The sequence below is a fragment of the Sphaerodactylus townsendi genome, linkage group LG05 (assembly GCF_021028975.2).
Source record: "Sphaerodactylus townsendi isolate TG3544 linkage group LG05, MPM_Stown_v2.3, whole genome shotgun sequence".
NCBI lineage: Eukaryota > Metazoa > Chordata > Lepidosauria > Squamata > Sphaerodactylidae > Sphaerodactylus > Sphaerodactylus townsendi.
In genome coordinates this window covers 7,660,719-7,674,395 of record NC_059429.1, presented here as the reverse complement: position 1 = coordinate 7,674,395, position 13,677 = coordinate 7,660,719, and the positions used below count along the sequence as shown (strand labels likewise).

Genomic DNA, 13,677 nt, shown 5'->3' with positions numbered 1-13,677 from the left:
CAAGTTAAAAAAAGAGGGGGCACTACTGTGCTGGAGCGTTACTTTTTAAAATGTTTTTATTATTTAAGATTGTGTTTATGTGTGGATTGTTAGCCGCTCTGAGCCCACTTGGAGGGGAAAGTGGGATATATAAATAAACGAAACAAATAAATCATATATTCAGAGAGAGAGAGAGAGAGAGAGAGAGAGGTGGGTGGGTGGGTGGTGCTAGCGGGTAATTCCGCCTGGGCAATTTCTGCCGCCGCAAGGCATTGTGGGCAGCCCAGCGACTCTCCTCCCTCCATTGCTGCTCACCCTGCAGCATTATGGGTAAAAGGAGCTCCTCGCGTTGCGTCACTGCGCGCCGAAACTCCCCCGCCCTCCCCTGAGCGGAGCCGAGCGCTGATTAGCTCGCTGGTGCTCCAAAAAGCCTAGAGCGGGCGGAAGTGCCGGCGGAAGTTGGCGTCTTTGGGCCGGTGTCTGGCGCGGGAAGATGGTGAGGTTGGGGGGAGTGGAGGGGGGGAGTTGGGCTCCTAAATTCGCCTTGTTGACTTTGAAGGGGCTTCCTCGGGAGTAAGCAAACTGCCTTTGTTTCTCCACTCCTACTCATGAAGCCTTCTCTGGGTGACTTTGGGCTAGTCCCAGTTCTCTCAGAACTCTCTCCGCCCCACCTGCCTCACATGGTGTCCGTTATGGGGAGGGGGAAAGGAGAATGAGTTTGTAAGCCATCCTTGAGTCTCCTTCCAGGAGAGGAAGGCGGAGTATTAATCCAAACTCCTCCTCTTCTACCTTGGTTGCGCTGCAGTGTCTTGTCTATAATGAATTGAAGTTCGCGAAGCATAATGCGTGTGCCCTTATTAGCCTGGCAGCCATCCATTAAGGAAGGCTGTCATAATCACCATTATTCTGGTATTATGGGAAAGGAGGACTGCGAGCCTGCTTGGGTCTGCCACATCCCTGTAACTGAAGGCAGTATCATCGTCTGCAAAGAGGCTGGAATGTCCCAGCAGTGTGCCTGATGCTGCCTGTTACGTTGATGGCTGAGGGGGTCTCAAAACCAGTTGTTCTTGCTTTTTAAAAAGAAAACATGTGAGAGGGAGTAGTCTGTTTTTTCCTCCTGGGGGGGTAAGCCCAGGAAAGGTGTCAGTGGGTGCCGTAATGCCCACGGGTGCCATATTATGCACCTCTTTCCTGTGTCATTGGCATAAATTGAAGTTGACAATGGAGTTTGCAGACCTTTGGGTTACATAAAACTGTCCCCGGGGGAAGAGAGGGAGAGGTAGGAATGGAAAATGATTTTTGGGGTGGGGAATGGAGATAAATACTTGAAGATTTTAGTAGTTTTAAAGCAGTAATTGGGGAGGTCTGAATTAAGGCTTTGTTAATCTGCACTCCTTGCTTCTGGGCTGCACCACTACTTTAAGGCAGGGAAATCGGTGGATGTGGACATTTTCTAAAAATTGCAGATGATGCAGGAAAAACCATTTTTGGGGTGTCCATAGCACCATCTGAGGTTGGTTGAGGATAACCATCTCATCCTCTTAACGTGTGGGGGTCCTTCTAGTCATGGAAATGAAACCTGGCAGCACAGTAGGTGTCGGCAGACTGTAACTCTTCAGGCTGAGCGGGGAGGAAACGTCTGCTTCTAAAAGCTGCACCAACTCTGGTCCCCAGTTGGATACAGGATGATAACAGTAGATGTGGCTTTGATTCAGGAAGCTGATTTGCTTGGTTGGCCTATTGCTCCATCTGTCCAATTCTTCTCCCCTTGCAGCTTCCCCTGTCCTTGCTGAAGACGGCACAGAACCACCCCATGGTGAGTAATCAGGGCTGTTCTCAGAACCCCAAAGCTGTGCTGTTCCCAGAGCAAACCAGTTGTGTGATGTTATGAACTTCCGCATGCAAAACACTGGCAGTATCTCTGTCCTTAAAGAAGTGGCATTTGGGGAAAGTCAACTGACTTCACTCTACATTTCTGTTGCGCCCTTGCTGCTTTTCACATGGGCTTGCAGCAAACATACAATGTTTATAGATAGCCCGCGAGTCCCTGCTGCTGCAAGTTTGGGAGGAAGCTTTGCCCCCAGATGAGATCCTGGCTGGCAAGTTCCTAGAAGCCTCTAGTGCAATGTTTTTAAAAATCCTTAATTTTTATATATTGATGTACGATACCACAAATACTGTTGTATTAAATGAATTCACAATCTATGTATCAATAGCACAGCAGCCTACAACGCCCAGACTGGGCAAAAACTTGAAGCTGAGCAGGGTTGGCCTTAGTCAATACTTGGGTGGGAGACCCTTCAGTCTGAAGCCCCTGCTTCCCTTCAGTCTGAAGCCCCCACATGTGGAAGTACTGGGCTTCAGGCTAATCCGTCCTCAAATGGTAGATCTTGTAACTAACATTGTTCTTCCAGTTGGTGGAGCTGAAAAATGGAGAGACTTACAACGGCCATCTGGTGAGCTGTGACAACTGGATGAACATCAACCTGCGGGAAGTCATCTGTACCTCTAGGGTAAGGCCAACAGCTGTCCTTTTCCCCCTTTGGGTTGGCAGAAGGCGCAACTTCTCGTCAGGGATGCCAGCTTGGGGGAAGAGGTGCTCAGCTTCAAAAATAAGATGCTAAGTCACACCTGGACACCCCCACCCCCCGTCCTGCCATATTCCATTTTAGCGCAAGATTGGAATGGACAAGCCGTGGTGTCAAGACCTGCTCAGCTCTTGCCATGTCTGCCAGATGGGATGTGACCTCTGTAATCTCTATGCTGGGGATAATTAGGAAGGGAATTGATAATAAAACTGCAAAGATTGTCATGCCCTTATATAAAGCAGTGGTGTGACCCCACTTGGAGTACTGTGTTTAGTTTCGGTCGCCACATCTCAAAAAGGATATCGAAGAGATAGAAAAAGTGCAGAGAAGGGCAACGAGAATGATTGAGGGACTGGAGCACCTTCCTTGTGAGGAGAGGCTGCAGCATTTGGGACTCTTTGGCTTGGAGAGGAGACATCTGAGGGGGGATATGATTGAAGTCTGTAAAATTATGCAGGGGGTAGAAAATGTTGACAGAGAGACATTTTTCTCTCTTTCTCACAATACTAGAACCAGGGGGCATCCATTGAAAATGCTGGGGGGAAGAATTAGGACTAATAAAAGGAAACACTTCTTCACGCAACGTGTGATTGGTGTTTGGAATATGCTGCCACAGGAGGTGGTGATGGCCACTAACCTGGATAGCTTTAAAAGGGGGTTAGACAGATTTATGGAGGAGAAGTCGATCTCTGGCTCCCAATCTCGATCCTCCTTGATCTCACTGCAAAGGCCTTAGCAGACCAGGTGCTCGGGAGCAGCAGCAGAAGGCCATTGCTTTCACATCCTGCCTGTGAGCTCCCAAAGGCACCTGGTGGGCCACTGCGAGTAGCAGAGAGCTGGACTAGATGGACTCTGGTCTGATCCAGCAGGCTATTTCTTATGTTCTTAATCCTACATTGTTATGCTAGCTGTTCTAACAGCTTCTATTGTGTTATGCACACCATATACACAATTTAGGCTGCCAAAAAGCAGTCTTCTCAAACTGTCGTGGCCCTAGTTTGTCCAATATCCAGACTTGATTGATAATGAAATCTGTTTTATTGAATGATTGGGGTGCTGTGTGGTTTCCGGGCTATATGGCCGTGTTCTAGCAGCATTCTCTCCTGACGTTTCACCTGCATCTGTGGCTGGCATCTTCAGAGGATCTGATAGTTGGAAAGGAAAGCAAGTGGAGTATATATACTTGTGAGTGAGGGTCAATAGGTGAGAGCATCTGAATAGGAGTGGCCTGGCAACTGAGTAACAATGAAGTGTAGCATGTGAGTAACAATGGAGATAGCAAGGTCAATAGGTGAGGCATCTGAATAGTAGTCTGGCCTTTGTTCCCTTTGATTATCTATAGCCATCCTGTGTCTGTGTGGAGCTGATTAGTCACTGTCTTGACTCTAGTGTTTTTCAAAACTGGCAGCCAAATTCTGTTCCTTCCTTCCTGTTGAAATTGTCCACGTGCTTGTGGATTTCAATGGCGTCTCTGTGTAGTCTGACGTAGTGGTTGTCAGAGTGGTCCAGAATTTCTGTGTTTTCAAATATTCTGTGTCCAGGTTGGTTTATTATGTGTTCTGCTATTTCTGATTTTTCTGGCTGAAATAGTGCCTTTCGTGTTCTTTGATTCGTGTCTGAGCGCTGCATTTGGTGGTTCCTATGCTGCTCCTCTGGGGTTAGAGCAGTGGTGGCGAACCTACGGCACAGGTGGCACTCTGAGCCCTCTCTGTGGGCACGCGTGCACAGAGTTCATCATGTGATAATAGTGTAATTATTTCAGGGAGATTATTAGCATTAAACCTAAGACCTAGTTTTGGGGAAGCAGTGTAGGTAGCCCTGTTAAGCGCTGTTAAACCCTACTGATTTTCATGGGAAGAACGAAAGCATGATCCTTTACCTGGGAGTAAGCTTGGTTGCTGGCAATGGGGTTTGCTTCTGAGTAAACCCTCCTAGGGTCGTGATTCACCTGTTCGAAGCGTTGCACAGTTGCTTCAAAGTAAAACCACCGACTACTATCAAGCTTACTCCTGAGTAACGCATGCCTTGGAGCCAACCCTATACTAAAACCTCAGTATTCAGGTTAAATTGCCCTGTTGGCACTTTGCGATAAATAAGTGGGTTTTGGGTTGCAGTTTGGGCACTCGGTCTCAAAAAGGTTCGCCATCACTGGGTTAGAGTGTGGGATTCAGGTGAGGTGGCCTGCTTCAAATCCCCATTCAGCTATATGGCAAGCACGCTGTGAGGCTAGCGCAGTGCTCTGGTCTCCCTGGAAGGAAGACAGCCATAGTCAGTTGATAAGCAATGAATAAGGAATCCCATGAACACTGTAGGGAAGGAAGGGGCAAGGTGTCAATTGCCATTCAGATGCCAGGCACCCGGCATGGCCCCTTTTGGGGAGAGCACAGGTGTGGCTCTCCCAGGCTGTTTGTTATTGTTTTCCCAGGCTGTGGGAGTTCGCTTATCCAGATGGCTAAATGGTCAAAGATGCAGGAAAGACATTGTTAGCTGCTATCCATATTTAATTTGGGGGGGGGGGGAGGAAGGGGGCGGAGAATAGCTTCAGGCAAAGCCTCTCATTTGGTGTCAGAATCCCCAAAACACACGCAAACTCTTGTTGAAGAACAGTAGTTTTTAATAGTGTTGGATCTTCCCTGGTCAAAGCCAGTACTGAGAATTGCCCGCGCAACACCCAATAGTTAAAACAACTTGCACTCCCCAGCCTGGGAAAGCACGCCTAAAAGTTACCATAAGAAAGATAACGTGAGATGGTCAGGCAGTGACCTTGGGCACCACCTGGTACTGCATAACATCCTACAGAAACAGTAGAAAGACAGTGGCCCCTTCCGCACACTCAAAATAATGCGTTTTCAAACCACTTTCACAACTGTTTGCAAGTGGATTTTGCCATTCCGCACAGCTTCAAAGAGCACTGAAAGCAGTTTGAAAGTGCATTATTCTGCATGTGCGGAATGATCCTTTAGAAATGCATTTAACCCATTCCTCCACCACCCCCCCCACCCCCCGTGCATTTAGAAAGCAGCAAAAGCAAAACCCATAATCACAGGCCTCCTGACATTTGGGGAATCAAAAAGTCCAGGATTAATATTGGGCATCCATCTTTTAGCCTGAACCATATACGAACCCAAAATAGGGTAACTGGTAGGGGTCAGTCTGAAGACACCACACACACACACACCTTGCCCCATGCTTGCCTGCCAACAGTTGACTTTAGTCCCGTAAAATGTGTTCCTGGTCTTTACTGGAATCCACATGGTCTGCTTTCATATTCTGAACTTAAAAAGCAAGCCAGTATGCTTGGGATAATAAGTAATTGTATATTTGTCCCACCCTCCCTCCCAAGAAGTTCAGTATAGTATATGCCAGTGATGGTGAACCTTTTTGAGACCGAGTGCCTAAATTGCAACCCAAACTCCACTTATTTATCGCAAAGTGCCAACCCCGCAATTTTATCTGAATGCTGAGGTTTTAGTTTACAAAAAATCGGTTGGCTCCCTCTTCCTCTGCCCCACCCGCTCGAGCAGGGGCCAGCCTGTTCTAGCCTCCAGCAAGTCCCGCGCACACCGCTCTGTGCCTCTCTAGCATCTCTGCCTCCTCGGCGACCCCCCCCCCTCGGGCAGCAGCCACCCGGAGCACAGGCACCAGGCCCGCCAGCCAAGTCCTCCCTGCTCACCACGGTGCATGCACATCATGCTCAGTGGCCCAGGCCAGCCTAGATATGTGTGTGTGGTGTGGGGGTGATTTTCCACCACCCACATGATGAACTCTGTGTGCACATGCCCACAGAGAGGGCTCCGAGTGCCGCCTCTGGCACCCGTGCCATAGGTTCGCCATCACTGGTATATGCAGTTGTCCTGTTCTCATTCGCAATTACACAACAGCCCTGTGAGGTATGATAGGCTGAGAGAGCGGCGGGGATTTGATCCTGGGCCTGCCCAGAGGCAGGTTTTATGAATGCTATGGCCAAAAAGACCAATGTGGGTTTTCGATCAAATCAAACCTGAACTCTCTCTAGAACCAGTCATAGGTGTCAAACTCGCGGCCCTCCAGAGGTTATGGACTACAGTTCCCGTCATCCCCTGCCAGCATCATGCTGAAGGGCCGCGAGTTTGACACCCGTGGCAACTGAGGCTGTTGTACTTTGGTCACATAATTAGGAGTCACTGGAAAGACAATAGTGCCAGGAAAGGTTGGAGGCAGCAGGAAAAGAGGAGGACCCAACATAAGATGGATCAGCTCTACAAAGGAAGCCACGGCCTTCAGTTCGCAAACCTGAGCAAGGCGGTTAATGGTAGAACGTTTTGGAGGACGTGGATTCCAAGGGTCACCATGTCGGAAGTCGAGTCTTGCCACCCTTATAAGAACATAAGAAAGAGCCTGCTGGATCAGACCAGAGTCCATCTAGTCCAGAACTCTGCTACTCGCAGAGGCCCACCAGATACCTTTGGGAGCTCGCAGGCAGGATGTGAAAGCAATGGCCTGCTGCTGCTGCTCCCGAGCACCTGGTCTGCTAAGGCCTTTGCAGTCTCAGATCAAGGAGGATCAAGATTGGTAGCCAGAGATTGACATCTCCTCCTCCATAAATCTATCCAAGCCCCTTTTAAAGCTTGGCAGCAGTGGCGTAGTGGCTAAGAGCAGTGGCTAAGAGCAGGTGCACTCTGATCTGGAGGAACCGGGTTTGATTCCCCGCTCTGTCGCCTGAGCTGTGGAGGCTTATCTGGGGAATTCAGATTAGCCTGTACACTCCCATGCACACCAGCTGGGTGACCTTGGGCGAGTCACAGCTTCTCGGAGCTCTCTCAGCCCCACCCACCTCACAGGGTGTTTGTTGTGAGGGGGGAAGGGCAAGGAGATTGTCAGCCCCTTTGAGTCTCCTACAGGAGAGAAAGGGGGGATATAAGTCCAAACTCTTCTTCTTCTATCCAGGTTAGCGGCCATCACCACCTCCTGTGGCAGCATATTCCAAACACCAATCACGCGTTGTGTGAAGAAGTGTTTCCTTTTATTAGTCCTAATTCTTCCCCCCAGCATTTTCAATGTATGCCCCCTGGTTTTAGTATTGTGAGAAAGAGAGAAGAATTTCTCTCTGTCAGCATTTTCTACCCCAGGCATAATTGTATAGACTTTAATGTTGGTGGAAGGCTGAAACGGAGCCCTGTTCTTTCCACGCTTTCCAGGTTCGCCCTCGGATCCTGCCCCTCCCTCCCGCCTCCCAAAGTTGCCAGGCGAAGCTCAGGAACGAACAAAATGCGGTTTGGGACAACTTCCCCACCTTGGGCTTCTCTCAACTTTTCCCAAAGCCCTTGTGAAGAGGATGTGCGCAATGGAATCCAACTGCCCTGGGCTGCAGGGGCAAAGCCTCTTATCGTTTGGTAGACCCTTGAGTCTTCCTCTACGGAGCGGGGATGGCATAATGTTAAACCTAGCCAGCGTGTAGGCTCTCCTATATATAGGGTTGGTAAGCGCTGCAATATAGTAGGCTGGGTTTCCCTGCACAAATGGAATTGCCACGTTCATTGGCGAGCAGGCTTTGTTGGCCAAGCTCTGCAGTTGTTGATAATCCATTGCTAGTAGCCGCTCTTTGGTGAGGGCAAATGTCTCAGTAAGGGTTAGCATGTTCAGAGAGTCACTATCATAGCCCAATTCCCCAATCTTTGTTATAACTGTTGTGCACCATTTAGAGTGATGGGGTTCTCTCAAGGTGAGTTGCGTCAGTGAGTTGTTTTGATAATGCAGCCAAAACTATCACGCCATAGGCGTTGGATATCGACGGAGGAAAACAAATGCCAGCGAATGGTCTGGATTCACTGGCATTTGTTTTCCTCCGTCGACGATGCCAAGTCGGCTGGTCAGCATCCCTGACGCTTGGGCATCTTAGTTGATAGTTCCATGGGAATGTCAACTCAGTGCATGGCAGCTGTGAAAAAGGCAAACTCTATGCTGGGGATCATTAGGAAAGGAATTGAGAATAAAACTGCAAAGATTGTCATGCCCTTATATAAAGCAGTGATGCGACCGCACTTGGAGTACCGTGTTCAGTTCTGGTCGCCACATCTCAAAAAAGGATATTAAGGAGATAAAGTGCAGAGAAGGGCAACGAGGATGATTTAGGGATTGGAGCACCTTCCTTATGAGGAGAGGATGCAGCGTTTGGAACTCTTTAGTTTGGAGAGGAGACGTCTGAGGGGGGATATGATTGAGGACTATAAAATTGTGCATGTTGACAGAGAGAAATTTTTCTCTCTTTCTCACAATACTAGAACCAGGGGGCATCCATTGAAAATGCTGGGGGGAAGAATTAGGACTAATAAAAGGAAACACTTCTTCACGCAACGTGTGATTGGCGTTTGGAATATGCTGCCACAGGAGGTGGTGATGGCCACTAACCTGGATAGCTTTAAAAAGGGCTTGGACAGATTTATGGAGGAGAAGTCGATTTATGGCTACCAATCTTGATCCTCCTTGATCCGAGATTGCAAATGCCTTAGCAGTCCAGGTGCTCAGGAGCAACAGCAGCAGAAGGCCATTGCTTTCACATCCTGCACGTGAGCTCCCAAAGGCACCTGGTGGGCCACTGCGAGTAGCAGAGAGCTGGACTAGATGGACTCTGGTCTGATCCAGCTGGCTTGTTCTTATGTTCTTATGTGTTGTAAACGAGCCTCGTTCTGCATGCCTCCTTCCTGATTTCGCATCCACTAGAGGGCAGTGGAAGGCCCTTCCGGAAGGCTCCAGTTTTCTCTTTGGGCAACAGTCATCCACAGGTTGAGCCTTCGGGAAGCAAAGGGCACGCTGTTGGGTGGAAAATGGGAAGTCTGCAGGAGGGGCCAGATCACCTTAAGATCAAAGATAGAATCACAATCAGAAACCTTTAATGGCATTTTAAAAAAACAAACGGAGGTCTAATTGGTCCTCATTTCATGTAGTAACTGCTTCAAAATATTAAATTGTGCTCGGCGTGAACTGCTCCAGATATTACGTTGTCCGAAAGGCTAATCCTGATGTTGCTGTTCCTCTTTTTAGTTCAGGATCTGTTTGAGATCTGTTTGAGATCAGGATCTGTTTGAGATCTTTCAATCAGTCCTGTGGTCAGAAAAAAGTGCCTCTGGAGCTGCTGTTGTCTCATTCCTGTCAGCCAAAAGAGTTTGGATAAGCGATCGACCTGAACTTTCCTTCCCTTTGGTGATTAACTGGGTGGGAGTGATGCAGAGAGTCTTAGGCGACCCCTGTGAAAGGCTCATTCGACCCCCAAGTTGAGAACTGCTGATCTAGGGGTCTTGTACTCTTAGAGCCCAACGAGCGTGCTGCTTAGTCAGCAAGGCCACAAACTCCTAGCATTGGAGGGCCACACATGCAACAGGTGGAGTGCAGGAAGCAGGGAAGATAGGTGTCGTGAGCCAATCCCTGGGCCCGGAGAACCCTGATGTGGAGCCTGGAGACACCGTGCATTTGGAGCTAGCTCCTCACAAGGGAATACAGGCAGCAGAGCCAGCTCCAAGCCCTTCTTCGCGAGGTAAGGCAGAGCCTGATGCCGTGCAGCTGGGAGAGCCGGCAGCTCAGTTCTTTCTCATCTTCCTCTCCTCTCTCCCGGGCAGGATGGAGACAAGTTCTGGAGGATGCCCGAATGCTACATCCGTGGCAGCACCATCAAGTACTTGCGCATCCCAGATGAGATCATTGACATGGTGAAGGAGGAAGTGGTGTCAAAAGGCCGGGGCCGGGGCGGAATGCAGCAGCAGAAGCAGCAGAAGGGGCGCGGGATCGGCAGCGCAGGGCGAGGTATTCCTTCAGTGGTGGCAGAGCTCCAGCTCCAGAGTTAGGCTGCCTCTGGGCTGGGAAATGGAGCCTCTGCACTGGGAGGACAGGCTAGCTGAGTACCAGCTGCCGGGGTGAACAAGACTGGGACTCCCTTTGGGCCAGTCCTGGGGCGAGTGGGCGAAACTCCTGCCGAAGGGAGTCTCTGATTCAATTCTGCTCTTTCTGTCCAAGGGGTGTTCGGTGGCCGCGGCCGAGGCGCCATACCCGGGAGTGGCCGAGGACAGCAAGAAAAGAAGCCGGGGAGACAGCCAGCAAAACAGTGAGGAAGCGCTCATTGTGAGAGACTGCGTTGGCTTCCAGTTCTGTGTGTTCAAGCGAGGAAGAGCTGCCGTCTCCCGCAGTCTCTCCACACAACGAATTCTAGGTTCTTCAGTTTTTCCTTCTTGCAGAGATCCAGAAGTGAGGCCTGACTCGACTCCACACCCCCACCCCCTGCCAACGAGGCTTTTGTTAGTGGTTTTAGACAAAGTTTGTGATTAGAAATCATGCCCGGGGTATTGCAGGCCTCTTGGCCACTTTTCTGAAATCAGCTTTAGTGGACACTTGTCATTGTGCCCCGGCGAATTGTATTTTCAGCCCCGTTTGGTTGTGCAAAACTTGTTTGTTTCCCTTTTGGAATAGCTTTGATGCAAACAGAAGTAATTCACCTTCTTTAGAAGCAATAGAATTGAAAATGGTTGCCATATTTACAAGAATCCCCGGCCTCCTCCCTTCCGCAAACTACGTTTAAACAAAATTATTCCTTTTTTGGGTTGTTAAGGGGCATTGGCTCTGCCCTATAAAGACCGTTTGTGACAAACACGCAGTAAGGCCCAAGAATGAGGATGGCCAGAATTGAGTGGCAGCTCTCGCCAGATAGGACTGACCCCCTTGTGGCAAAGAAATGTGTAAAGCCACTGTTTCCAGTGAACTTGGATTGACCCACCCATCTTGTCCCTGGGAACACATTTGTGTTGCATCTCACAGGCTGGCTTCCTTCTGGTAAGAGTGTCATGGGCAAGAGAGTCAGAATTGGACCTCTTTGTTGGATGAGGGGGTCTTTGTTACTCCCCTTCAGCTATCCCAGGGGTCTGCAACCTGCGGCTCTCCAGATGTTCATGGACTACAAATCCCATCAGCCCCTGCCAGCATGCTGGCAGGGGCTGATGGGATTTGTAGTCCATGAACATCTGGAGAGCCGCAGGTTGCAGACCCCTGAGCTATCCAGATTAGAGGGCTTTGCATTCTGACACGGCCGGGTAGCCACTGAAGAGCGGTCGCCCTGACGTTGAGCATTCTCCTTTGGGAATCCAGCGCTGGCTCCCCTTTCCCCACCCAAGATGCAGACGAAGTAGCCCATAGATGCACTGAAGGTTTCGGGGGCGGAGGGGGGCGACGCCACATTCACACAATCCTGTGGAGGGACTTGGCTGCGACGACAGGGCTGAGATCCTGTCATTCCCCCAGCAAAGGTGACGTCCCAGCTGAGCGAGCATTGCTGCCATTTGCCACCGGTTTAGAATAGACAGGCTTGTACGTTTATGCTGTCTGTGAAAATATTTCTTTTTGTTACTCGGTTTCCAAACTGGGAGTGAAATAAAGTTTGTTCATTTGAAATCTCTGCTGTATTTTTTTTCCCTCTTGATAGGCTTGAAGACACACACACACACACACACACACACCACGTTCTCCTCTCAACCCAAATCCAAATCCTTTATTAGGCATAAAACCGATGTGTGTCATGAGTTCCAAATACAGTAAAAAGATCATTATTGCACAACTTGCAGTACACAGAATAAAAATGTAGCAACAGCTTCAGAGATTTCAGCATGAGAGTTATTTAGAAGCTTAGCCATTTTTATCTTATCAGAAAGGAGCATAAATCCTGTTGGTAATACAGTTCTCAAATCAGTTCTGATGTTGTCGTATTTTGAACAGTGAAGCAGAATATGAGAAAGTGAATCAGTTGTATCAGGACAGAAACGACAGCAGCGCTCATTTTGTGGGATATTAGAGAAGCGACCTTGAAGATGTACTGACGGAAAAGAGTTACACCTTGCTCTAGTCATGACCCATCTGCAATTATAATTAACAAGATGTTCCAGGTATATAGCAGGGCTAGATTTCTGAGGGATAATCCCAAAGAATATTGGAGAGCAAGAGCTTTGCACTTTGCTCAGGAGAAATTGATGTTCTCGATCGAATAATCTAGCTTTAAGCGATGGTAAATCTCCGGAGCGGTGAGCATTTGTAGGGCTCCCAAAGGAACCTCTCAACCCAGCCTTGCCTTTGCAGAGAACGAAGTGTCGGAATGCTGCGTGTCGGCTGTTTCCAGTTCTTTCTGGCTGGTTCTGGGCTTCTACGGTCGTAACGCATTGTTTATTGAACGTCCCGTTTTTGTTAATTGTACCGATTCGCTCGGCCTTGAGGAAACCAGGCTGTAAATCACAGAAATGAATTCCTGTGGAAGTTTCCAACATGACAGTTGGACCGCTTGCCATAGATCAGTGGTGGCGAACCTATGGCACGGGTGCCAGAGGTGGCACTCAGAGCCCTCTCTGTGGGCACACGCAAACAGAGTGCCCCCCCCCCCTCAATCTAGGCTGGCCTGGGCCGCTGGGCTTGATTATTAGCATTAAACCTAAGACCTAGTTTTGGGGAAGCAGTGTAGGTAACCCTGTTAAGTGCTGTTAAACCCCACTGATTTTCATACAAAGAACTAAAGCGTGATCCTTTACCTGGGAGGGTCATTGCTGGCAATGGGGCTTGCTTCTGAGTAAACCCTCCTAGGGTCGTGATTCACCCGTTGGAAGAGTTGCACGGTTACTTCAAAGCAAAGCCACCCACTACCACCAAGCTTACTCCCGAGTAACGCATGCCTCTGAGCCAACCGTTTTTTCTAAACTAAAACCTCAGTATTCAGGTTAAATTGCCGTGTTGGCACCTTGCGATAAATAAGTGGGTTTGGGGTTGCAATTTGGGCACTCGGTCCTGAAAAGGTTTGCTATCACTGCCATAGATCGACCACTTGGTTATGCAGACTGGTTACTCTTCAGCGGGGTGCTCGAGCTGGCTGACTATCCAGTCTCCGTTCCCGTTTGGAGCACTTTGCATGCTGGGTCAAACCCTGCCAATTGGCCATGCTGGCAGGGGCTGATGGGAATTGTAGTCCATGACATCGGGAGTGCCAAAGGTTCGCCACCACTGCTTTAGAACAAATCTACAGTTTCCGTTGTTTCCAGATCCGAGGTCCGACACAAAGTTCCTTCTCAAAATGCATCTCGAGCAGGTTGGGCCGTCTCGAAGCCAGAGGCGT

The 13,677-nt window shown here is 49.2% G+C and overlaps 1 protein-coding gene across 2 annotated transcripts; it reads left to right on the top strand.

The window, feature by feature from the left end:
- Positions 1-365: 365 nt before the first annotated feature.
- Positions 366-11,443, top strand: LSM4 (LSM4 homolog, U6 small nuclear RNA and mRNA degradation associated). Of its 2 annotated transcripts, none has more exons than XM_048498607.1 (5): positions 366-475; positions 1,754-1,795; positions 2,394-2,492; positions 10,160-10,343; positions 10,554-11,443. In XM_048498607.1, the coding sequence occupies exons 1-5, from the start codon at positions 473-475 to the stop codon at positions 10,643-10,645; spliced, it is 420 nt and encodes a 139-aa protein (XP_048354564.1). In that variant the 5' UTR covers positions 366-472; the 3' UTR covers positions 10,646-11,443. The 2 variants fall into 2 exon arrangements, with proteins under 2 accessions (XP_048354564.1, XP_048354565.1); XM_048498608.1 differs by having other exon boundaries at positions 475-552.
- The last annotated feature ends 2,234 nt before the right edge of the window (positions 11,444-13,677 follow it).

Excerpts from the sequence above, each read along its gene's own strand:
- LSM4 (XM_048498607.1), top strand. Across the intron at positions 1,796-2,393 it reads CGGCACAGAACCACCCCATG|TTGGTGGAGCTGAAAAATGG; the intron begins GTGAGTAATCAG and ends TTGTTCTTCCAG. Across the intron at positions 10,344-10,553 it reads GATCGGCAGCGCAGGGCGAG|GGGTGTTCGGTGGCCGCGGC; the intron begins GTATTCCTTCAG and ends TTTCTGTCCAAG.